This window comes from Necator americanus, chromosome IV, assembly GCF_031761385.1.
Source record: "Necator americanus strain Aroian chromosome IV, whole genome shotgun sequence".
NCBI classification, from domain to species: Eukaryota; Metazoa; Nematoda; class Chromadorea; order Rhabditida; family Ancylostomatidae; genus Necator; species Necator americanus.
The window spans coordinates 36973943-36995174 of NC_087374.1; the positions used below are offsets into that span (position 1 = coordinate 36973943).

The 21232-nt window shown below is 39.1% G+C and overlaps 4 protein-coding genes across 7 annotated transcripts; all 4 read left to right on the plus strand.

Moving 5' to 3' along the window:
• Window positions 1-2058: 2058 nt before the first annotated feature.
• Window positions 2059-4971, plus strand: RB195_003871 (uncharacterized protein; the record flags this gene model as incomplete). 3 transcript variants are annotated; one of them, XM_064201715.1, is made up of 10 exons in its annotated part: window positions 2059-2145; window positions 2706-2806; window positions 2870-2939; window positions 3010-3128; window positions 3192-3257; window positions 3332-3479; window positions 4120-4187; window positions 4296-4359; window positions 4421-4513; window positions 4849-4971. In XM_064201715.1, the coding sequence occupies 10 exons, from the start codon at window positions 2059-2061 to the stop codon at window positions 4969-4971; spliced, it is 939 nt and encodes a 312-aa protein (XP_064057594.1). The 3 variants fall into 3 exon arrangements, with proteins under 3 accessions (XP_064057594.1, XP_064057595.1, XP_064057596.1); XM_064201713.1 differs by lacking the exons at window positions 4296-4359; window positions 4421-4513; window positions 4849-4971 and having other exon boundaries at window positions 4120-4230; XM_064201714.1 differs by lacking the exons at window positions 4296-4359; window positions 4421-4513; window positions 4849-4971 and having other exon boundaries at window positions 3332-3474; window positions 4120-4166.
• Window positions 4972-7540: 2569 nt separating this feature from the next.
• Window positions 7541-17308, plus strand: RB195_003872 (uncharacterized protein; the record flags this gene model as incomplete). The annotated part of the gene is made up of 32 exons (XM_064201716.1): window positions 7541-7660; window positions 7761-7865; window positions 8746-8879; window positions 8931-8975; window positions 9131-9212; window positions 9374-9437; window positions 9495-9613; window positions 10129-10320; window positions 10379-10441; window positions 10523-10636; window positions 10722-10808; window positions 10912-11013; window positions 11226-11318; window positions 11389-11447; window positions 11555-11666; window positions 11926-12055; window positions 12124-12229; window positions 12287-12395; window positions 12955-13104; window positions 13203-13375; window positions 13905-14061; window positions 14116-14349; window positions 14566-14634; window positions 15045-15125; window positions 15184-15253; window positions 15386-15513; window positions 15601-15689; window positions 15779-15855; window positions 15918-15988; window positions 16883-17011; window positions 17071-17168; window positions 17233-17308. The coding sequence occupies 32 exons, from the start codon at window positions 7541-7543 to the stop codon at window positions 17306-17308; spliced, it is 3438 nt and encodes a 1145-aa protein (XP_064057597.1).
• Window positions 17309-17858: 550 nt separating this feature from the next.
• RB195_003873 (uncharacterized protein) lies at window positions 17859-19126 on the plus strand (the record flags this gene model as incomplete). Of its 2 annotated transcripts, XM_064201717.1 has the most annotated exons (7): window positions 17859-17863; window positions 17983-18117; window positions 18167-18275; window positions 18352-18477; window positions 18574-18681; window positions 18876-19004; window positions 19073-19126. In XM_064201717.1, 7 exons carry the CDS (start codon window positions 17859-17861, stop codon window positions 19124-19126), a joined length of 666 nt encoding a protein of 221 aa, XP_064057598.1. The 2 variants fall into 2 exon arrangements, with proteins under 2 accessions (XP_064057598.1, XP_013292070.1); XM_013436616.2 differs by lacking the exon at window positions 17859-17863 and having other exon boundaries at window positions 18038-18117.
• Window positions 19127-20339: 1213 nt separating this feature from the next.
• On the plus strand, window positions 20340-20807 carry RB195_003874 (uncharacterized protein; the record flags this gene model as incomplete). Its single annotated transcript, XM_064201718.1, has 1 exon — window positions 20340-20807. One exon carries the CDS (start codon window positions 20340-20342, stop codon window positions 20805-20807), a length of 468 nt encoding a protein of 155 aa, XP_064057599.1.
• Between the last annotated feature and the right edge of the window lie 425 nt (window positions 20808-21232).

Here is a 21232-nt window from a genome sequence, read left to right on the forward strand (position 1 = left end):
ACAATATATTTTCTAGTCGGACAAACTGGAGTCAAAAAGGAAAAAGACTTTTTTTAGGAACACTACATGTTACAATTCTTCGAAGAACTTCAATGAACCAAACGTTGATTTCGCCTAGCAAAAATTTGTGCCAAATTTTTAGTTGATACGGCATGTACTTCATAAGAAGATGTAGAGATCGCATGACAGACGCGATGATCATGGAGTTCTGAGTTCTTTCATCAGTTGTGTATCGCTTTGATGAAACCACTAGGCGCAATGCTCCCATGAATCGCTCGTTTCTTCAATCACACAAAGAAAAAACACTGTGGGATGTGGTTTAGTTGGATTGATCGACAATCGCCGGAAACAGAATATAGAGAACTGAATTTGCAGTCAAAAACAAATAATTCTGGAAAAAGGAAGAAAAGAAAAGAAAAAATAGCTCTAATTTTACAAAAGATTTATTTCAGATGAAGTTCCATCGATCACGTGAAGATATGAAATTCGTAAGAGACGGAAAGTCAACTTCGTAAATATAATAAAATACATAAATAAATAAGTTCGTAAATAATATTTGCTATTTGCTATATTTGCTATGCACATCCAACTAGTAGTAAACATGTACTTGCAGTAGGATTTACAAATTAGAAGAACTACTTCATAGCTCTTTCAAAGTAACACCGAAAAATATGGAATCATCTCAACGTCATCGAACATTCAAAGCAGCTTAATTCTATTGAAATTTATTTCTAGAACATATGTTATTCATTTGTTCCCCAGCGCTTTTCCTTCTTTCTCCCATCACATTTTTTTCGTTTCTGATCAAGGTTCGGGAACTGTGTACAGTTAGAGAAATTCGCAAAAGTGCAGCCTTAAAAATGTTTCTTTATAGAATCACAACGTACAACAGAATAAATATCCATAAAGTTTCGGATGTTTTGATTCCAATTCCCCATTTTTCGTTGTCTAAAACATTCCTATGCTATTATCTTCATCTGCTAACACAATATACATACATATGCTTACGCAAGTATATAAGAACACACTTTTGTACGTAACGTATTGTACGGTCGCGTATTATTCGCACATACCACTAGTATATTTATATAATCCTTACTTATTGTCCGGATAGATGATCAGCAAGGAAAATTTCAAAATTATTATATATCTGTGAGTAACAGTTTTTTACTTTTTTTTAAATTCTCTAATACTCATTCGCATTTATTTCATTTACACATCTATTTTGGATAGATACTTCTCAGTTTACATCCTTTTTAATCAAGATTACACTGATCGCTTTCGTATGGTTGCTGTGAGAACGCTTTTTGAATATGGTACTGATACCGTTGACTCGTACGACTCCATATCGGTCTTCCAGTAAAAATTTTATGGACACATTGAACTTTAAACTTTAAACTTTTCAACTACACGGATTTGTTAATGCATTAAAGTTGAAATAATTAACACATAAAAAAACTGATACTTACAGTAATATCAGACGATGTTTACATATCTTGTAATGTGCACTGATACTGTACGTTAAAAAGTGCTGTTAATATTTTCTTATCTGTTGTTGATCATCGACTGCCGCGATATTAAGCGTTTTTCCAGCGATGACAGGTGAACCTCGTCCAGGCATAACCATGTCTGCTCATCCTTACTTCCTCTCAAACACTAAAACTAATGTTTTAATTTAATTATAATCATTTAAAATTAAAATTAATTATTTCACGAGCTCTTTTTTCCTAGCAACAGAAGAAACGAACTACCATAAAGTAATAAACCTTTCTCTACTTCTGATAACATCCTAGAATCTTCAAATAAAACCAGAATAAAAACTTATTTGTAATATGAGCAATATAAAATTAAATGCTCTGCTCCTCTTTGATAAGATACGGCCCGTTGCGCCATCATCGATAGCAGTTCTTCTTCCCTTCATTACATCTGTTTATATTCATATTTCCGTACTATCACTCGAGCGATCCTGAAGTATTCATGCGGGCAGCGTCTTCTCTTTCATCAACAGCCAGCGCCAATCTGTTTAACATTTTCATTTCTTATATTTTAAATTTTAGAATGGTTCAAAAATTGTGCGTTGTCGGCGCTGGGATTATTGGTATGTCTACAGCAGTTGCACTACAACAGTATATACCGGAAGCAGAGGTAGAATCACAAGTGAAAAGTTTGAACGCATCAAAAACTTGATACATCTCATTATCTCAGTCGAATTTTTTACAATTCGCTTACAAAGTTCTACTTTTTGTGATCAATAGTTCTAGACGATTTTAGAATAATCACAACCGGGTAGATGAGTGGTCTACGCTTTTGAGAGTGTTGTTTCTGAAAGGTGGAAGCGTAGGGCTATAAAGTAGTCTGCTGCAAATAATTGTGTAGATAAAAAATTCTCAGCTCTCACTTTACTTGTCTGAGACCTTCACAAGTTTTGTATACCGTTGAGAAATCTGTCATCTCTTTGAGAATACTGTAGCAATAGGTTTATCGAAAAAAAGTCGAATTTACGGTAAACCCCTTTAGATATTCGAAAATTTTAGACTTCTTTCTTCACAACTATTTTATCCGTATTAGTGTAGGCTCAGTTATCCGACGCTATTGAGCCGACACTTTTCTGCTGATTTTGAACCCAAAATAAAACAAAATTGACCCAAAATACCCAGTCCACAAAAATTGCCTATATATTCGAGAATTATTCCAAAATCTTCCAGGTAACCATTGTAGCTGCGGAATTCTCACCAAATCTCACATCAGATGTTGCTGCCGGTCTCATTGAACCATATCTTTGTCGTGAAAATGACGAAAGAGTAATGTTAGCAGTGGAATTCTGGAATTTGTTTGTTTTTCGAGTTTTTTTTTTCATTTCCGTTTCTAGTCGCTGGTGCCGTGTAACAATGCGACACATTAGAGAATACATGAAAGAGGTCCCAAATGGTGGAGCTCAGGTATTATTTTCTGTTTTTTTTCTATTCTTTTTCTGTTCAGCATTACGGTATGTGCAGTTGTGTATTTCAGGAAATGTCAGGCTACCGTTTCAGCCAAGACACTAATATTCCGCGGTGGATTACACTCATGGATAACGTCCACATCCTTACTCCGCAAGAAATTGAACAAAAACATCCACATCACCAGAAGTGAGTTTATACTACATCATCAGAAGTGAGTGTACTTTTTTTATTTAAAAAAAAATCACATAGATCTGGCGTGTTCTACACAACGTTATACCTTCAACCGACAAAATATCTTCACTATCTACGAAATAAGTAAGTCCTTTCGCTCCTTTTATCCAGCGAAACGTTCCAGAGTTTTTAGTTAGAGCGAATTTAGCCCTGTTTAGGTTCACTAACAACGGAGGTCGCCTTGTTAAACACTATGTTGAGACGCTAAACAGCATTACAGCCGAGTGTGACTGTATTGTAAATTGCACAGGATTGGGAGCTAAAAAATTGTTCACAGACGATCAACTACATCCAATTAGAGGTCAGGTAAGCGCCTCTGTATTGCGTTTTCTACAGGGTTTTCTTTTTGTGACCACTTCTCTGAAATTTTCTGCTCTGGTTCTTTGAAATTTTCTGCGCACATGGCTACGTACAGTAATAATTTGTATTGTAGTGTTCCGACCAACCACTGGTGTCACAAAGACAATTTAGAATTCTTTGAAACAAGTCAGATTGGTAAGGTCACCTCGGAAAAATATCTTGTGAAAGATATTTTTCCGAGGTGACCTTACCAATCTGAACTTTGTAAAGATCTAAAGATAAAGCAGAACATGAAATTTTCCCCTTTAGCTGATGAGGATCCGCTGCAGAAGAAAACTCGATGTCTAGCCTTATTTGAAGTAAAGTTACTTCCAGAAGGAATTCGAATGAATCCAAATGCAGACGTATACCCAAGGTTTAAAAGAGTAAGAAAATCAGCACTGGGTTGCATCAAATTACTTTCTAACTAAATAAACCCAAAGTTATACCACCGGAACCTAAATGGAACTATCGCCACATCGAAACCTCGAATAATACTGGATAGAGCACTACAACAATGAACTTTTGGGACTTCAAAACATCACAAATTCAATCCTTCACTCGAAAAAAAGGTGTAAAAGTGTATTACTTAGAACCCATTTTCCAGATAATTCGAGTTCAATGCCCAGCTGTCAAGCATTTTTTCATGGATGACACTTCCTACGTCCTTTTGAAGTCGGTGATTCAACGCTCATATTTACATTTTTGTAATGTATAATTCTGTTTTTGCGACGATTGCGTGATTCTTGGTGGGACCGCCGAGAAGGATTGTTGGGATTTGAGCGTTGATCCGAATACAGCACAGCAAATAATGCGGGCAAATCAGGACAATGTACTAGCTCTGAAGGTAACAACTTCAAACGTGAACATTTTGTAGGTTCTTTAAAAATGTTCCTTTATTTCTTCAGGAATGCAGGGTTATCTCCCATCATGTGGGCCTCCGACCTGGACGCAGCGAGGTCCGACTAGAGACGGAAATACAAGAAGTTTGCGGAAAGAAGGTACTCACATTCTAATATTGTACGCATTCTATTGACATATATCTGGAACTCTTAAAAGGGTGGAAAATTAAGCTTTTCAACAACAAGGAGATATATTATATGGGGTTAGGGAGTTATGAGGGAAAAGATCAATAGGGAGAGAGGCATTCAGTTCTTTTTTTTCTCTTTTTGATTTTGGCCGACTATGAGTTTGAACGAGGTGTTTGAATGATTCAAGCATGAATCCCCACAACTTTTCTTGTGACGTTCCACACCGCAGCACAATCCAGAAAATCTCCGTCTAGAACTAAACCCTGATACTTGAGGTTTCTTCTCTCCACTTTCTTTCTTTACAGATTTCAATCGTTCACAACTATGGCCATGGAGGCAGCGGAGTGACTTTATTCTGGGGATGCGCGCTGGATGTTGTGGACCTGGTTAAGAAGACCTTACAGAACAACATAGTTGCAAAGATTTGAAACGTGTTTACAGTTTTTTGACTGCGCTGTAACTGTGAAGTTGAAGTCCAAGAGGATGTCCATCTATACATAGTTAAGTGATCTTTTCTTCGACAAATGGAAGAATATCTAGTAATGCGACTAAGATTTGACAAAGCGTTCTGTATATTACATGTCTTGTACTATTTGTAACTGCAGTTGAATTGTTGCTTAAGTACTTCCCTGCCTTTCAACAGTATTAAAACTCAGAATATTCTCTCTTTCTCATTTCATCCCTGACAGATAATTCTTTGTACGATGCGATTTTTGTCATTTTCAGGCTATGATAGTCTTATATATTCAAACTTCAATTAAAATCCATTACTAGCGGTGTTTTCTATAAGATTCCGCCTTATCAGCTATGGGAATAATCGAAAACTGTTGATTTCCGGAAATCAGAAGTGTTGTAGTCACGGTGACATGAACTTACCAAAGTCGCCTTGAAGGATTTTTGTGATCACCTACTTGAGCGGCGACAGTTTCCACTTACACATTCGGAGAAGAATTAGCTGAACTCCCGGTTGAAGTCGGCGTCTGAGGGTTAAGGAAAGAAGATAAACTAGAAATGAAAAAGGAATGAAATTAAAAGAAAAGATAATACGGGGGCAAAAGAACATAAGACGATAAATTATAGCAACATCAACAAGTATCACGTTCCTATCTCGGAACATAACGATTCACAATGTTTATGTTATCATGTTGTCCCCTCCTTGTCGGACCATATGGCAAGAAGTATGTCCATCCTTGAGCTCTTTTTTTTCAACGATTGGCCTTATCCTCGTGTACATAGTGTTTGAAGAACTCCTGCCGTCCAGTTCATTTCCTTCTCCCACATCTCTTTGTTCGTGGTATTCACGGGAGTTCCAACAGTTGCAACTGGACAACGGCGCAACAACCTAATATTCAACGAATGTTAGGATATATATAGTCACAAGATAATGTACTACGATACAGAAAGCAAAATAGAAAAAAGAAAAATAGAATCGGTGTACATAGAGAATGACCGCAGCTCAGTTACAGTAAGGATACGGGAATATGCGGGATAGAACAAACAACAGCAGGGAGGCGTGGTGAACCTTCTGTTCCGCTACCAAGTGAGAAAATCTATCACTGATGCAGCGAAGTCATAACGAATATCCACGAACATTATGCTATATAATAACGGGCTTATTCTTCTTGTCATTGTGTGTATAGTCGGGTCAAAAAGATAGGAATCACGAGTGTAATTGCGGTGCATTTGCGTACGCACTCGAGATGGCGGGGTGGAGGCAGCAGCTGGAACCGAGGTGGGACCATTGGAAACAGCAGCGATGGATGGTGCCAGCAAGGGTTCTAGTGCGCTCCACCGAAGCGCCTCGAGAGAAGCCGCGTACGCAATTGCGTAACTACTTCACGTCGTTTTGCCCCTACTATAGTTCCAGAAAGCAGTGAGACCGGTCCAACGGCGTCGAATTGGTGCACCGCGCCAAAAATTGGTAAAATGGGGAGGGCTGGTCCCACGTCGTCGGAAGTGGAGCGCTGGATAATAGGTCCAAATGAGTTTGTAAAGAAGCAAATGAAACGTTGTAAACTGTTTTATAGACAGGAAAATTGCGTGCGTTGCGCTTCACTATCCTATAGTCCTATAGTCTATATCGGGTAAAGTGTAGTTGGAGGGAGGGAGGGGGGCGCACTCAGTGGCGTCCTCATTTCTCGAAGTAAATCATGAAATCAATCGGGCCCTAAGGCCTAAGCATTAGTCTTAGAGGATCATTGATATGTAAACTTAAGTTAGTAAGAAAAAAAAGTAAGTTAGAGCGCCGAGAAATAAGGGTGCCACTGAGTGCCCCCCTCCCCAACTACATTTTACCCGGTTGGCAACATCCTTTCTTCAGAAATTGGAGACACGCATGCATACGGCTGCTTAGATAGTATTTAACAGTTTAAGTGATCTGAGGTGGAGCCTCGTCTGAGGTTCACTTTACGTCATTTCACATTAGCATATCATTTTGTGGTAATTTTTAGGGAAATGGAGGAAGAAACCCATACGGCAAATAATGTTTTCTTATTTTCCTAATAAAACTACAATACAATACAAAAATATAAATACTAATACTTTCCTAATAATACTTACTAATACTTAATACTGATGTAGTACTGATGCATTCGGGAGGAAGACTATGGAATCATGATTTCACTTCATCACCATTTCATCAATTTTCAAAAAAACGAAGAAGGGAAAGAAATACAAATTTAGTCCTACGGGGAATCACCCTACTTTTAGTTCTTACTGGTTATTGAAAGCGAGCGGAGAGAGCACCAGAAGAAGTCTTTTCTAGGGAACCTTCATTAGTACATACTTTTGAAAAACTGTGAAAAAAACGAGCACGAGAGAACGGCAAAGGCGGCAGCTCGCGGCGATCCCCAAAAATTCAGGCGCTGCCGAACCACGTCGAGCCGCGACGCGACCGACCGCATAGGCGAATGTTGTTGGATTTAGATGGAGCAGTGTTCACACGGCTTATTCCAATAACAAGTTGTCATAGGATTCTTCTTCTGACAGTGGATCTCAATGTTCCGAGCCTATGCTGATGTTTCTGGTGGCGACAAGGAAGAAGGTGAATGCGAGGACGAAGACCGTGATCGGTATTCATCGTTTGACCAAGAGAAGATCTTGGCAGCACGTGCTAAGGTTAGCTTATAGTTGACCAGTTGCATTTCGAGTGTATTCACGAATCATATGTGATATTTTGGCTTTTCGTCCTTTTTTCTATAACTACACTGGGTTTCAGAAGGAGAGTGACGCAAAGGCTCAACGACTCGCTGAAAGAATCAAGAATCAGAACGCGTTGAGATATATCAACAGCGACTCGGATGAAGACGATGTCCAAATTCATGTATGTTCCAGAGCTTTAGTTTTTTATAATCTTATCTAATTTCTCTATTTTCTTTCACAAATTTAAATGGACTTGCTAGAAAGATAAAACACTGGTTTTATCCATCAGCTGATCACCGCAGGTCAATGTATAGGCTACACGCGTGTTCGTAAAGCTCAAACGATTCTCGGTTGAAGTCTGACGCGCAGGCTGACCAGCACCGGGCACCTCATCCCTTTTCATTTTATCTCCTGCATCAAGCGCTTAGTATTTGTGAACTCAACCGCAAGTTTTGCTAACCTGTAGCTAGTCTGTTTTGCGTTCAAACATGGATGGATTGTTAATACTTTTAGCATTTCGCTTTCTTTTCTTCCCGAATATAGACGTGTTACAATCTCCGCAAATATAAACAAAGAAAAGCGCAGAAAAAGCGTTAAATTCCCAATCTTTTTGTGTTCGAGTCACCCAGTTTGAAACCAATAAGTGTTTGATTTTTGAGTATCCGCTGTCTTCGCTGGTTTTCTTGCACACGGATTAAAGAAAACATTGATTGGATAATCTCATCCCTTCTTGATATATGGCATGTATGAATCCTATTTCGTGTTCATAGAGCATTATATAGTCAGTTATTATATAGTCATTTCTTTGCGTAACCAGGCATGAAATTACTAAATACCTAAAAATTTCCCTATTGGAGTCCAGATAGACTCGTGGGAATTCACACCCACCTTGTACCATTTTCACCATTTAATCAGAGACGTCTTTGTTTTTAAAATAACTTCCCAACCACATTATATGTCTTTTTCTTAGTGATTTTCCATTTTTTGTTTGGTAGTATTTCTACAAAATCCTTTTTGTTCACATTAACCATTATATAGAAGAAAAACTATGGTATTTACAGGTAGAACTCCCCACGCCGTCATATTTCACTCAAATTAGCGCTCCTCGAATTGATCTCCCAGTTGAGAAAAAGAAGAAGAAATCAAAATCCTCCAAGCGACGAAAACACAAGAACAAAAAGAAGAAGCGTAGAAGGTAGTGGCTGTGCCTTCCTTCCGCTTCGTTCTTTCATTGTTGTTCTTTCAGAAGATCGTCGTCCTCATCTACCTCTTCTACTGAAGATAATCGGAGGTATCGGATAAAATCTCTCCCCATTATTATCTTTCCAGAACAGTATAGGAATTTTTAGGTATTTAGTAATTGCATGCCTGGTTACGCAAAGAAATGACGATATAATGCACTATAAACACAACAGTTTACAGAATAGTTAATGCAAGAGATTACAGCGACGCTTCTTCCAGTTCATCTAGTGATTCTGATAACCGGAGCAAAGGGCGGAAAAGGTCCGAACCTCCCAAAGTTGTTATCGTGAGTAGTGAAAACATTCTTTCTCCGATTTTTTCATTATATTTGTCACTTCTTCTCATATAATTAATTATGATTGATTCAATCATAATTAATTACATGAGATAATTAGTTACTGTACTATTGAGCTATTATATCTCTCTTTATTGTCTTTCAAATTCTAGAAAAAGGAAAAATGGAGTTTTCTTGCCTACAAGGAAGAACGGTCTGTGGAAGGTTCCTTCATAGGTAAGTTGAATGACGCCCAAATTCTCCTCTTCACCTTATGCTCTTGCTATGATTCAGTTTTCGACCGTCAATACGACCACGAAAATTTCAATATGGACTCTATACCAAAAGCTCACACTTTTGAGTATCGTCATCGATGCTATGTGATAATGAATGGGAATTCTCGGTTGAATGAGGTGTGGTGTCTTCACTTCTCTCAATTCTTATTCAATTATATCTGAGTAAGTAATTAGCTATCTATTTTGTTCTAGCATGAGTTCTGTGTGAAAGAACGAAAGAAGATCTAAACACTCTTACGTATCTCTTACTAATTAAATCGCCCAGCAGTCGCTTCTATGCAGCATTTGCACAAGAAGTAGCGAGGTCATATCGTCGAAAACTTGCACGAACCTAAACTGCTAATATTTATTTATCATTAAATATTTATTTATTTATCATTAAATATTTATTTATTTATTTTTACTTATCCCGAAATATTAAATATATTATTTGGGGAAGAGCTCCTGCTTCGTTTTCTCTCCATTCAAATTGAGTACGGACAGGTTTCCTTCTTTTTTTTTGAGAAAGTAGCTAGGCGACTGGAAACATTTCCATTCTATTTGTTCATTCAATGGTCAGCACATTATTCTGATTTATTCCTCGTCAATAGACGCATAACTTTTGTGACATACTTATCACAAGCATTTTTCAGCTCTTCTTTTCGAAGGAATTACGTCAGTCTGCTGAGAAACGCAAACGATCGGAGAGATATTTCGATGGAGTTTTACGAAAGTTGGACGACTCCGTCGCAGAGCGAAGTTTCCGAAAGTTGCCGTCTTTATGTGAAACCAATTTAGATTTTGTCGAAGTTTCGAAAACAAGACTACAAGAGTTCGAATTTCTCGTACGTCTACCTATACATTTCTCTTCACATCTTTTTTTTTCTACGAAACGAATTTCAGCATCAAATAGCAGAGCGTAGAGCGATGGAGAAAGAACGGGAAGCGCTAGAACTAGAAGTTGCAGTATGTCTTCTTTTTATTACACCTTGCTAGAAGTATACTGCTGTAAACAGTTCAATATGATCTTTCTTGTTTTGAGTTCAGCTTTCAACTCCTTCTCATACCGTTCATCTTGAAACACGAAGACGTCGTATTGCAACTGAATTCGCTAATGACAAAAGAAATCCTGACGTTCTTGACCAGTTCCTCAAGATTAATGTACGGGTTCTAAATACTACTGTTGAATTTTAGTGAACGGTCGGAGTGTTGCTTGTGTTTTTCTGAGAAAATGCACTTTTTTCAGGAAGAAATATTTGAAGCAAATCGTGTGATTGGGTCGTCTCTTGACCGTCGGGCCCTGGCCGAGCGTCAGCTTTCCATAATTGACCAGGTGAGAGAGGAGTTGTACTCATTTTTGAGTTTGGCACACTGTCACACCGTATAGCTGTACAAGAGTTTTTTTTTTGTCATTGATGGTCATAGCACTTTCTTAGGCTATTGCTAGCAATCAGCGGGCTGTTGAGTTCCGTGTGAAAAGACTTGAATATCTGAAGGATCTACGCCCCAAGAGCGAGCTCTTAAGCGAATGGGAGAAAGTTTGTCTTTTTTATGCTTTTTTTCACCTCTCTCCAATTAAATCATCTGCAGTTTCGTGAACAAATTTCACAAGTTATCATATATCTATTCTGTTTTCGCTATAGATCTTCTTTAATAACAACGTTGATGGACATATCTAGGGAGATTTACTCCTTCTTTTCTAATGGATTGACTACTTTGTCATACGTGTCGTACTCACTTTTTTTTGCAGATTTTGAATGTTTTTGTCAACAACTGCTCTGTGTGGGGAAAATACTTGGATTTTATTCAGTATGATTCCGCTCTTTACAAGAAAGACATCTTGGTAGGTTCTGTAATACAAATCAATTTATGGGAAAAACTCCTTTAAATAAAATGTAAAATTCTCGTTCCAGGATAGAGCGTTTGATCGGTGTTTTGATAAACTGACTAGTATTCTTAACGGCACATTCAGGTATAGTATCAGTTCTTCAATCTCTTAAGCATCCTCAACAATTTTGGACGACACCGTTCCGATTTCTCGTATACTAGGACTTCTCGAGTTGAATTCCAATGTTGTAGATCACATAAACCTGAACCGAACACGGAGAACTTCCTCTTACATATTTATGTACGACGCCTCTTGTGGTGGATGGAATGTGGCTACACAAATCGAGCCATTGCTAGTATTCAGGTGATTTACCAATTTGACTCCTATTCAAATAGGAAGAATGCAACTCTGGTATGCAATAAAAGGCGGCTGAATACGGTCATTTCGCTGCATTGTATTTTTTTTACTCAGAACATGGGCGAAATTTCGGTATATATATGCACCTTCAGGTAATTTCCAGTCGTTCACCGCAAATATGACAAGGGTAGCTTCTCGCTAAAATCCGCCACTCCTTTTCACGCTTCAGATCGCCAGTTAATTACTTCACCCGTTACTTTTTAAGGCTACCATAGAATACAACTTTCTTGTCCCGGATTCTCTGGTTAATGCTTCCGAAGAAAAGAGGAAGGAGGTTTTCGCCAATTTTTGGAATAGCGGAGTCCCTCGCTTCGGAGATGATGGCTCTTGCGGTGGTTAGCACTTAGCAGACGTTAGTTTTCATACTTTTGTGCCCACTGTCAAAATTCACACCCATATTCAGGTTGGCGGAACTTTGATGAAACCTTGGAAAATTTGGAGGTTGCTCAAAATAAAGAGAAAGTCGCCCGTGCCTTGCAGGAGCAAACAACTCAGGAACTCGAACAGAGGTGAGGGGATCAGAGCTTGAAGCTGAGTGAGAAAATCTTTATTCTCTTCTCCTCCAGGATAGCATCATCTGATGATAACCTAATAACAAGTTGGGTAGAGATGGAGCGTGAATTGGAGAACATCGAAAGCCGCCCAAGGAGACCTATACCAGATACAAATGTCGCTGTGAGTGATAGCAGGTTTCGATTTGCTCGAAGTAGTAGATATTTTGTCATTGAGCTTTCATGCTGTCATTGACTAGCGTTGTTACTGATTGTCGCTACACGGTAAGTCTGATTAAGAAATACAGTATGATGATTATTTAGGAAGATGTCGTAAAATCAGTCTACATAGGATCTAATAGTGTAAGATAGAGCTTTCAACGTGAAATAGTAAACGAAAAAAATTTCCCTCATTCTAATTCGCATAAGATGTTACTATTGGTGGTGTATGTCCTCTTGTAGGGCCGAATTTCAGTGGAATTCGGATTAGTGGTACATTTGTCTTTCTCGTTTAAGACGAAACTTCGACCTGAATACTTTATAGAAAGAAGTAGTACATAGTTTTCTGCAGACATATGGACATCCATAGTCCTTATGGTGCTGTCTACGCAGTGAAATCAAATTCTTGCAGCATGCATTGAAGACAAGGAAGCAATGTGATAGCTCTCGCAGACTTACAGAACTCTCAGTATCATAAAATTCCAGTATGATTTCTTCAGTATAAGTGCACTAGTGATATTCAGATGGACTCTGTTCACGCTATGCGCGAGGTAGCATTCAAGGATATTCGGGTTTTCAAAGGTTCTGGAGTGCACGTTCTACTTGCTCTTCTCCACACCTTAGGGGCTCATTTTGTTGAGTCGTTTACACGGAATTCCATAGGAATCAGTCAGGTTAGGACATATTTTAATGTTTATTTTAATAGTAATTGTAATAGTTATTTTAGTTTTATTAGCATGCAACATGCAACATTATATAATGCACGCTTCAGTCGCTACCTCTTCTGCCGACCTTCCGACTTTTGGAGGAGTGGAATTTGCTGCCTTACTCCAGAAAACTGTTCCCTGTCCCTTCTCCTGGTGCTCAAGATATGGTGCTAAACATGCTCAATGCCGTCATCAGACTTCAACCAGATCTCTCATATGTGATTTCACTTCTGGAAACGTATGGCTTTCACTCAAAGAATTGTTTGATGCTAGAAAATCATTAATTGAAATATACTGGGGCCGAAACGACATGAAGCACGGTCCAGTTGCATAAGCGGCTTGCGGCGGAGCGTAGCGGTTAGAGTCTAGGGGGACCTTTGCTAACTCCATTCTTCGCTGAAGTTCGCAATAGTCCAACCTCGATTCCAACCGCCTTCTTCGTTGCTCCGCTTGGACCACATCCGTTTACGCAACTACACCGTTCTTCATGTCGTTTTGACCCTACTATGTAGTAGGAACTCTTTGCGTTGATTTCTCTCGAAAGTATTTTGATAACGAAGCTTTAGGAAATTGTTACGAGACAGGACGCACTCCGATAATATTATCATCTCTGCAGCGTAGAACTGTCTGAATTTGTAGTACTGGTTTTCCTAATATTCTGTGTGTAGTCTTCTTATGCCAATTCTTTAACAGTGGTCCCTGACCTGATTACAAATAAGGGTGCTCTTTTTGTTTTCACCACACTTATAATTTGTAGCTGATTTTAGGAGAGCATCGCAAATCGAAATTCTCTATCGCGACCGCCCCAGCGGCATTTGCGTCTCGCAGTTCCGCGACTTTGTTAAACAAATCGCTAAAGAATATCAAAGCATTGTGAATGTGAAGGATTTTGATCTCATCATCGCTGCATATGCCCTCAAGATTGTGAGCATTTTGACACGACTTCTAGCGATTTGAAAACTATATTAACGTTTTCAGTTTGCACGATGGGTTCAAGACGAAAAAAAGGGCAACCAACCGGCCTTCTCGAACGCTGCTAATGAAGGAGATCGGAGGAAGAAAAAGTCGAAAAAGGAGGACAAGGTGTTCACTCGTGCTCAGTATGTGGAACAACTGATGGCTTTCCTATCAAGGTCCAACAACATCCCACTTGTTCAACAGTCCGCTGAACGACTCCCTATTCTGCTGAGAGTACTACTTTGTTTAGTCCAGGCTAGTTATAGTTTCATTGCTCTGCCTCCTAGCACTAACGCGAAAAATATTGTGGCGTGTAAAGCCTTTTCCTTGCGAGGTTAATCGAAGAAGAAATCATAGTTGTGGTATTTGGATGTGACGCTACAAGTGTTTTAAAACACGTTTTGTACCTTAGAATTCTACTTCAATTTTCTGCTTAGATATATCATTTGTGTGCATCTATGCAGTTTTCAGGCTCTTCCCTCAGATAGAATCCTGGTTGAAATCACGAGATTCCTCTTGAGGAAACAGAGCGATGACGTGGTAAGGTGTCGTTTTTCACTTCTTTTTCTGCCTGTAGATTCTGTAGAACTTTCAAGTCGGGACTTAAACGGCGCTTCTTCTTTGATCTCTGAAGATTACTAGTACAACTGTTAGTTAGATTACTAGTACATTACTATTAGTGTTTTCAACAACTCAACATTAGAAAAGCGTCAAGATTACTTGAGGTAGAAAGATAGCGCCAGGCTTAGTCGCGATGAAACGGAACTGCTTAATGATCATGCTGACATTAATCGACCCCTGAAAGGATGAAATCACTTGTCGAACCTTTTCTAATTCCGCACCTTGCAGGTCACAAACGCAAAGTTTTGCGAAGATATCTTTTATTTGTTTTTGATAGTTTCCTTCACACGACTATGCGATAGTAATGTGTAGTAATAACATCCAAATAGGTCTCGCCTACGGAAGCCCTCTCCGCCCTTGATGAATGGAAAAACGTTTTTCGAACGGTGGAAAGATTTACAAAAGCTGAGGTTGGGTTTTTCGCTAGCATCATTTTCCGTAATAGATACGTCATGCTTGCTCTTACAGAAAATGACATGTTTCGAGTCTTCTCGGGCCCTTTGCATCTCATTACGAATTCATTTCGACTACGCAAGGGGTGAGTTTAAGTTGAGAATTGCAAATATTTGTCTTATCTACTTGTGCTCAAATAGTTCTACAGGCTTCGTACTTTACTGGTAACTTAACTGGTATTTTTTTTCTCCACTTTTCTCACTTTAACACTTTTCAGCATCAAAGAAGTCAGATCAGTGGGTAAAAGAATGTGACACACTCTTTAAACACGTTGACCAATGCATAGCAGATGATGACAAGGCTGTTATTATCAATGCTTACCTCGATATACTCGAGCACAATTGGGTTAGATTTTGCTACAAAAGTTATTCCTCAACATCTTGGGTTTTTCTTTGGTTTCCTGACGAAGCTTTCATTACAATTATATTGCAGAAAACATATCATACCCAGAAGGAGAAGTTGCTCGAAGTTCTGGAATATGGGCGAAGACTCTGCCCCTATGACGGTTCTCTGATTCGCAGGTTGTACTTGAAATTTCATTCGCTTAGACCATTTGTACTTACCAGTACAGTAATTTGAATCTATTTTCTTAAATGCACAACTTTTGCAGACGTATAGATCTCTCATCGGGGGTGATGGAGAAGTTCAGAATACAACATATACTTTCCAGTCAGCCTTCCAAAAATGGTGACGTTTAAGTTCGTAGATATTCAGTGTAAACCAAGCACTTATGCAGTCATTTTGTTTAGACCCGACGTTGAACATGTACTGTTCGCTTGCTCGCCTTTATTTGGAAAAGAAGAGAATAGCCAAGCTAATAGTAAGAGCTTCCTTTTTTACCATCAGTCTATTCTAATAACTGTTAATGCGAGATTTCAAGGAGAAGAATTGGTGAAAATTTCACTGTGTATAATTGACGATATAGTTGGGTCAAAACGATATGACGTTTGGTGCAGTTGCGAGAGCGACTCGAAGCGGTGTGGTGGGGCGTAGCGGTCAGGATCGGGAGAGTATCGTTGGTAGTACCACTCGCCGTTGCAGTACGCCACCTCGATCTCAACCGCTAGCTTCACTGACACCAGACCTACTTAGTTTGGTTTCGCGTATAGATACATGTATATACAAATAACTGTTGAAAGATAGTCAAAGCCGTTAGAGTTTTCTTTTCGAGTAGAACTATTTCTAAAAGTATATTAGGTAGAGCAACTGTGCGATTTTGCGTCGGAACCGATGCTGCTCACAATGTCACATGATTACAAGGTCTGAGACGATTTTGATGAAAGGAAATTTTCTAGTCGTCAAATAAGTGCGAAGGAGTTACTTAGTGTAGGTTAGAACTAAGAATTCTAGTTAACTGTTTTAGAAAGGTGAAATAGTAATGGAAAAGAGAAGTTTGATGTGTTGGTTTACAAATATCATTTCAATCACCTGCGCAGCACCCAGTTTAAGAAATGACGATGCAACAGAAACTGTTCGTACTTGCACGATACATTGCAACAAAGCCAGCAAGCATAATTACGACACATTAACTTTACAGAAGTTCGGTCATTTTTATATGGACGTGATGTATTAGATACATTTTTGGAGAATTCGCACAAAAATTGTTGGAATCGTTTTCAGGTGTTTTTGTTGATCACTCTTTACTCATATTACATGTAAAATTCATAGCCGATTGCTAAACTGTTTTTTGTGGACATTTAATATTCCTAAATAGGAAGCCGGTGCACTGCCACAGTCTGACGTTGTCGCATCAATTACGCGAACAGAAGCATCTCAACGGAGGGATCCAGCTTTATGGCGTTTAGCTATGGCACAATCAAGAAGCTCTCGTTTTCTAAGCGAGGTACTTATTTTGTATTCACAACACAGTAGTTACTAAAGATAGTTTACCTTTATTTTTAGACGCATGTGTTGGCATCTGCACAGTGTGGCTGGTCGAGGCATCTTCATATTGACTGCGTTGCACTGACAGATAGCTCCAAGAAATGCAAAGAGATCATGTATGTTTCCGCTTACTACTTATTCCTTTTTCTTTTGTGAATTCAAAATTTGGCTCCATTGCAGAAGTCTTATGGAAGAACGTGAAGTGCAGGTGTTCAATGATCTAGACTACTTAGAAGTGTTGAAGTCCAACGATTAGATAGAGTTATAATACAGCCGTCGTGTATGCTGTATGCGACTAATTTCAACCATTTTCTGAATAGGTGGCGGATTTGGCAGTGTCGGGGTTGTCTCTGTTTATGGAGATCGTTTCGTATGACCACAAGTTTTTTGTCCCTGTACGAACACTGAAATCTATGACATTGGCTCTAGTGCTTCACTATTTATTTATGGGTAACGCAGCATATAGTTGCATATTCACCAGCTGTGTATTCAATATGGGTCTGACAGAACTTGTCTATTTTTTGATGATAACGTATGAATGCAATCAAGGCTATTGTTCCTCTTTGTGCTGAGGGTAATGGCTACCAATTTTACCCTTACCTTATAGCTTGAGAGTAGATATAACCTTCGAAGCCGTTTTTCGTCTTTTTTTTTGCCATTCTACAATTCTACATAATATTGTGATTTTCTATGTATTATGCTTGTTTCTTTCTAACTCTTCTTAAAAGATGAATATTGCCTTTGTTTCATCCCCTTGTTTGGAATATTATTTGCATGCCAGTACTATCGTTGATTGGTAGTACAAAATGATGTAAGCTTCTTTGTTCTTTTAATTGTGAATTACTTAAGTTTTCTACTTTAAAAACTGAAGGAATTTCGTTGGTATTTGCTTTGCTAAGGTTTTGTCCTTGTACTCTACAAGACATTAAGGTGTCTTTTTTGTTGTTTAGTGTTTACTTTAATTGAAGGCGTCCACTCCGTAGAGATGTCGACTGGATTCGACACTGCGCTGAATATTGGAGGTGCTTCGCAAGAGTCGCAAGGCTTCAGCTTGCGCATGTTCAGGTAAAGATTGACTTATGCTTATATTTTGTGATTCAAGTTGGATTTTTAGTAAACCATCAATAGTTCTCGCGCACGTCGCATTCAAAGGTGCAGCCTTGGCTTATTATTTTTTCGCAAATTGGCTGTCGTCGTCTTTTATTGTACAATTCCTCATTATCGTGAGTATTCTTAGTAACTATAAATGTTTGACCCAGCTCAACATGTTCGGCTGCCATGATTTGATGACTGATTTAGCTAACGTTGCTGTCTATGGATTTTTGGACGGTAAAGAACATAACAGGAAGACTGCTGGTCGGACTACGATGGTGGAATTTCGTTGACGAGAATGGAAATAATCACTGGAAATTCGAAAGTGCCAAAGTTCGTGCATGTGCTGTTGACGACGCTATCCTTGCAGGATGGTCATGCTATTAATCAACATAGCTTACGTTCTCACTTAGCTGCAATGTTTTTCAGGATCAGTCGCGGTTCCCTGTTATGGATCGACGTGCTTTCTGGTTTGGTTTGGTGATGGGACCTCTTTTATGGATATTCTTTGTTAGCATGGCGTTCTTCACTTTCAAAGTACGTGTAGTCTTTTCTTGCCCTAAGTTCACTTCGATAAGACCTTCCTTACTTGCTATTTCAGCATTATTTGACCATTTCTGTCTTGAGATTAATACTTGTCTGATTTCTTGCATGATTACTTCATACTAATTTGTGAAAAGAGTCCTAAGCTACCCCATTTCCATGGATAATAGTAAAATAAAATGTTGCAGTGGGAGTGGATGATTGTTGCACTACTGGGCCTAGCAATGACCTCTGCGAATATGTACGGATATTTGCGATGTCGGTGGTCGGATACTACTCAGTTCACTAACTATTTGTCTAAATGGGCTTTCTTGTCGGTTAGTTTATAACGGTAATTGTGTTTATTTCAGTACGAACATATAAAGCCAACTGTTCTTCGTTCCAGGTTTTGCGTCGACAAAATCCTCCTACCTCCGGTACTATGCAACAAACTATCTAATGTAACCATATGAAATAGGGACCCCCACTTGTGATAATTTGGTCGCACATCTCTAATCTTTACGTGGTGAAAGTATTGGTTGTATTAATATCTTATTTAGAAATTAACGCTTTTACTCCTTATAGTATTTCTTCTTTTGGGAGGATAAATGCTTTGAAATAGATAGCTGTGCAGTTCTGAACATAAGCTGGATCGTTTAAATAGAAAGGAAAAATGGTTTGTGACAGTATTCGCAACACCGCCGTAAGTTGGCGCAAACTGGAACAAGTTAATTTTATTACGTCATTAATGACAACAACAACCAGCTGTTCTTGCGGATACATAGTCACATATGCTCGAAATGGTTGCAAGTACTAGGTTGTGCTTGTTCGTCATCTTATTTTTGTGTTATTCATCTGTCTTCGCTACTGCTTGCATACCTACGCAGCAAATTGAAGGTTATTCTCTTTTTTCTCCTTTGTTAGATTTCGCTAGCCGCAGTCGTGCACAACCTGAAAGCTTGGTGCAGTTGCTGGTGCGTAAGTGGTCGAAAGCTAGCGAGAACTCCAATTCAGTCTTAACCGCTCGCTCCCCGGTACAGCTTCGAGCGCAGCCGCCTAAACAACTGCACTAAGTTTCAAGTTATTTCGCTCCACTTTAATGTCATAAACATGAAGATAAATCAATGTAACCATGAAAACTGGAAGAGTTGATGTAACAAGCACTAGGATATTACTTGACAATTGCTCTCACCGCAGCAAACTTCCCCTCCGCTGTAAATTCAAATGTTACGTTCACAGAAAATAATTTTGGTTTATTGCACTAAAACGCGTGAGCACCCCAGATATAGTAAGGTCAGAACGAAAAGAAAAACGGTGAAGCGTAGCGGCTAACAGTCATGGAACCCTTGTTAGCACCAACTGTCGCTACCTGTCGCCACCTCACTGCTTTGAGCACAGCCGCGTACGCAATTGCACCGTGCTTCATGTCGTTTTGACCCAACTATAACACCGCGGTTTCCAACGCCAACGGTTTCGCAAACGATTGGGATCGGTGCGGCTACTGTTCTGCTCAAACTGTGATAATCAGCATTATGGCCGGACGTTTTGTAGACTAACGAGACTGCATGATAGACTTCTGGATTTTGACAACCGAGCAAGATTCCGGAGGATGCAGGAGATCTGAGCTTGCCTGCTTGTCAGCTTCCTTTGACTAATACGAACCTCTTCCAGATATGACATCACCTCCTGACGGCTCACCGACTCCTTACTCCAATTCTCTGCAACCTAGTTCAACCATTCCTCCAGACAGTGAAACTCCATCGACACCTTCATCAAGTACTGCAATTACGAAACTTGCTGGAGCGAAACCAATAATTCCTTCATTTCCGTCAACCTCTACCACCGACGACAAAGCTGGTAGTAACGAGGAAGACGTTGATGAGAGGAGGCTAGCGACTATCACAACAACGACAACAGTATCCACTATTATCGAAGGTTCGACGGCTAACGTTGTGTTGCAGACCGGTGTGAATACAGTCACGATGACCACAACGACTACAATGACTAACTCAGGAAACAACAATCAAAATGTAAACAGCAACATGAACAACGTCCAAATTGTAAACAATAACATGAACAACGTCCAAGTTGTAAACAATAACATGAATAATGTCAACGTAGTTAATGTCATGAACGGATAGAACGATATAGTGCTGATACGTTTTGCAGAAGATTATGGGCAACATTCCCGCCGCTCGATCTTTCAAGGTTGCATTTGCTGTCAATCCATAATACCAGATTGCATTTAAGAAGTCCACGGCCGCTTTCCAGAGGAGAATGTTTTTTTATTTTTCCTTTATTAAACCATAAAATAAAATGATAAAAGTCCTGGCATCACTGTAAACCAAATAAGTTGTAGAGACTCAATACTGTAGCAAAAAGGCTGAGTTTGACTGCGGATAGATCGTTTTTTCGATGCCCACTTTTCTTTTTTTTTCCCGCGCAAAAATCTTTTTCGAGAACTTTCTAGTCTGGCGGCGTCAACTACATATTATAAGATGTGTAGAAAGTTGTCATCATCTAATCAAGTATTCCCAAGAATTTGTAAGTCTTTCTGTTTCTATTC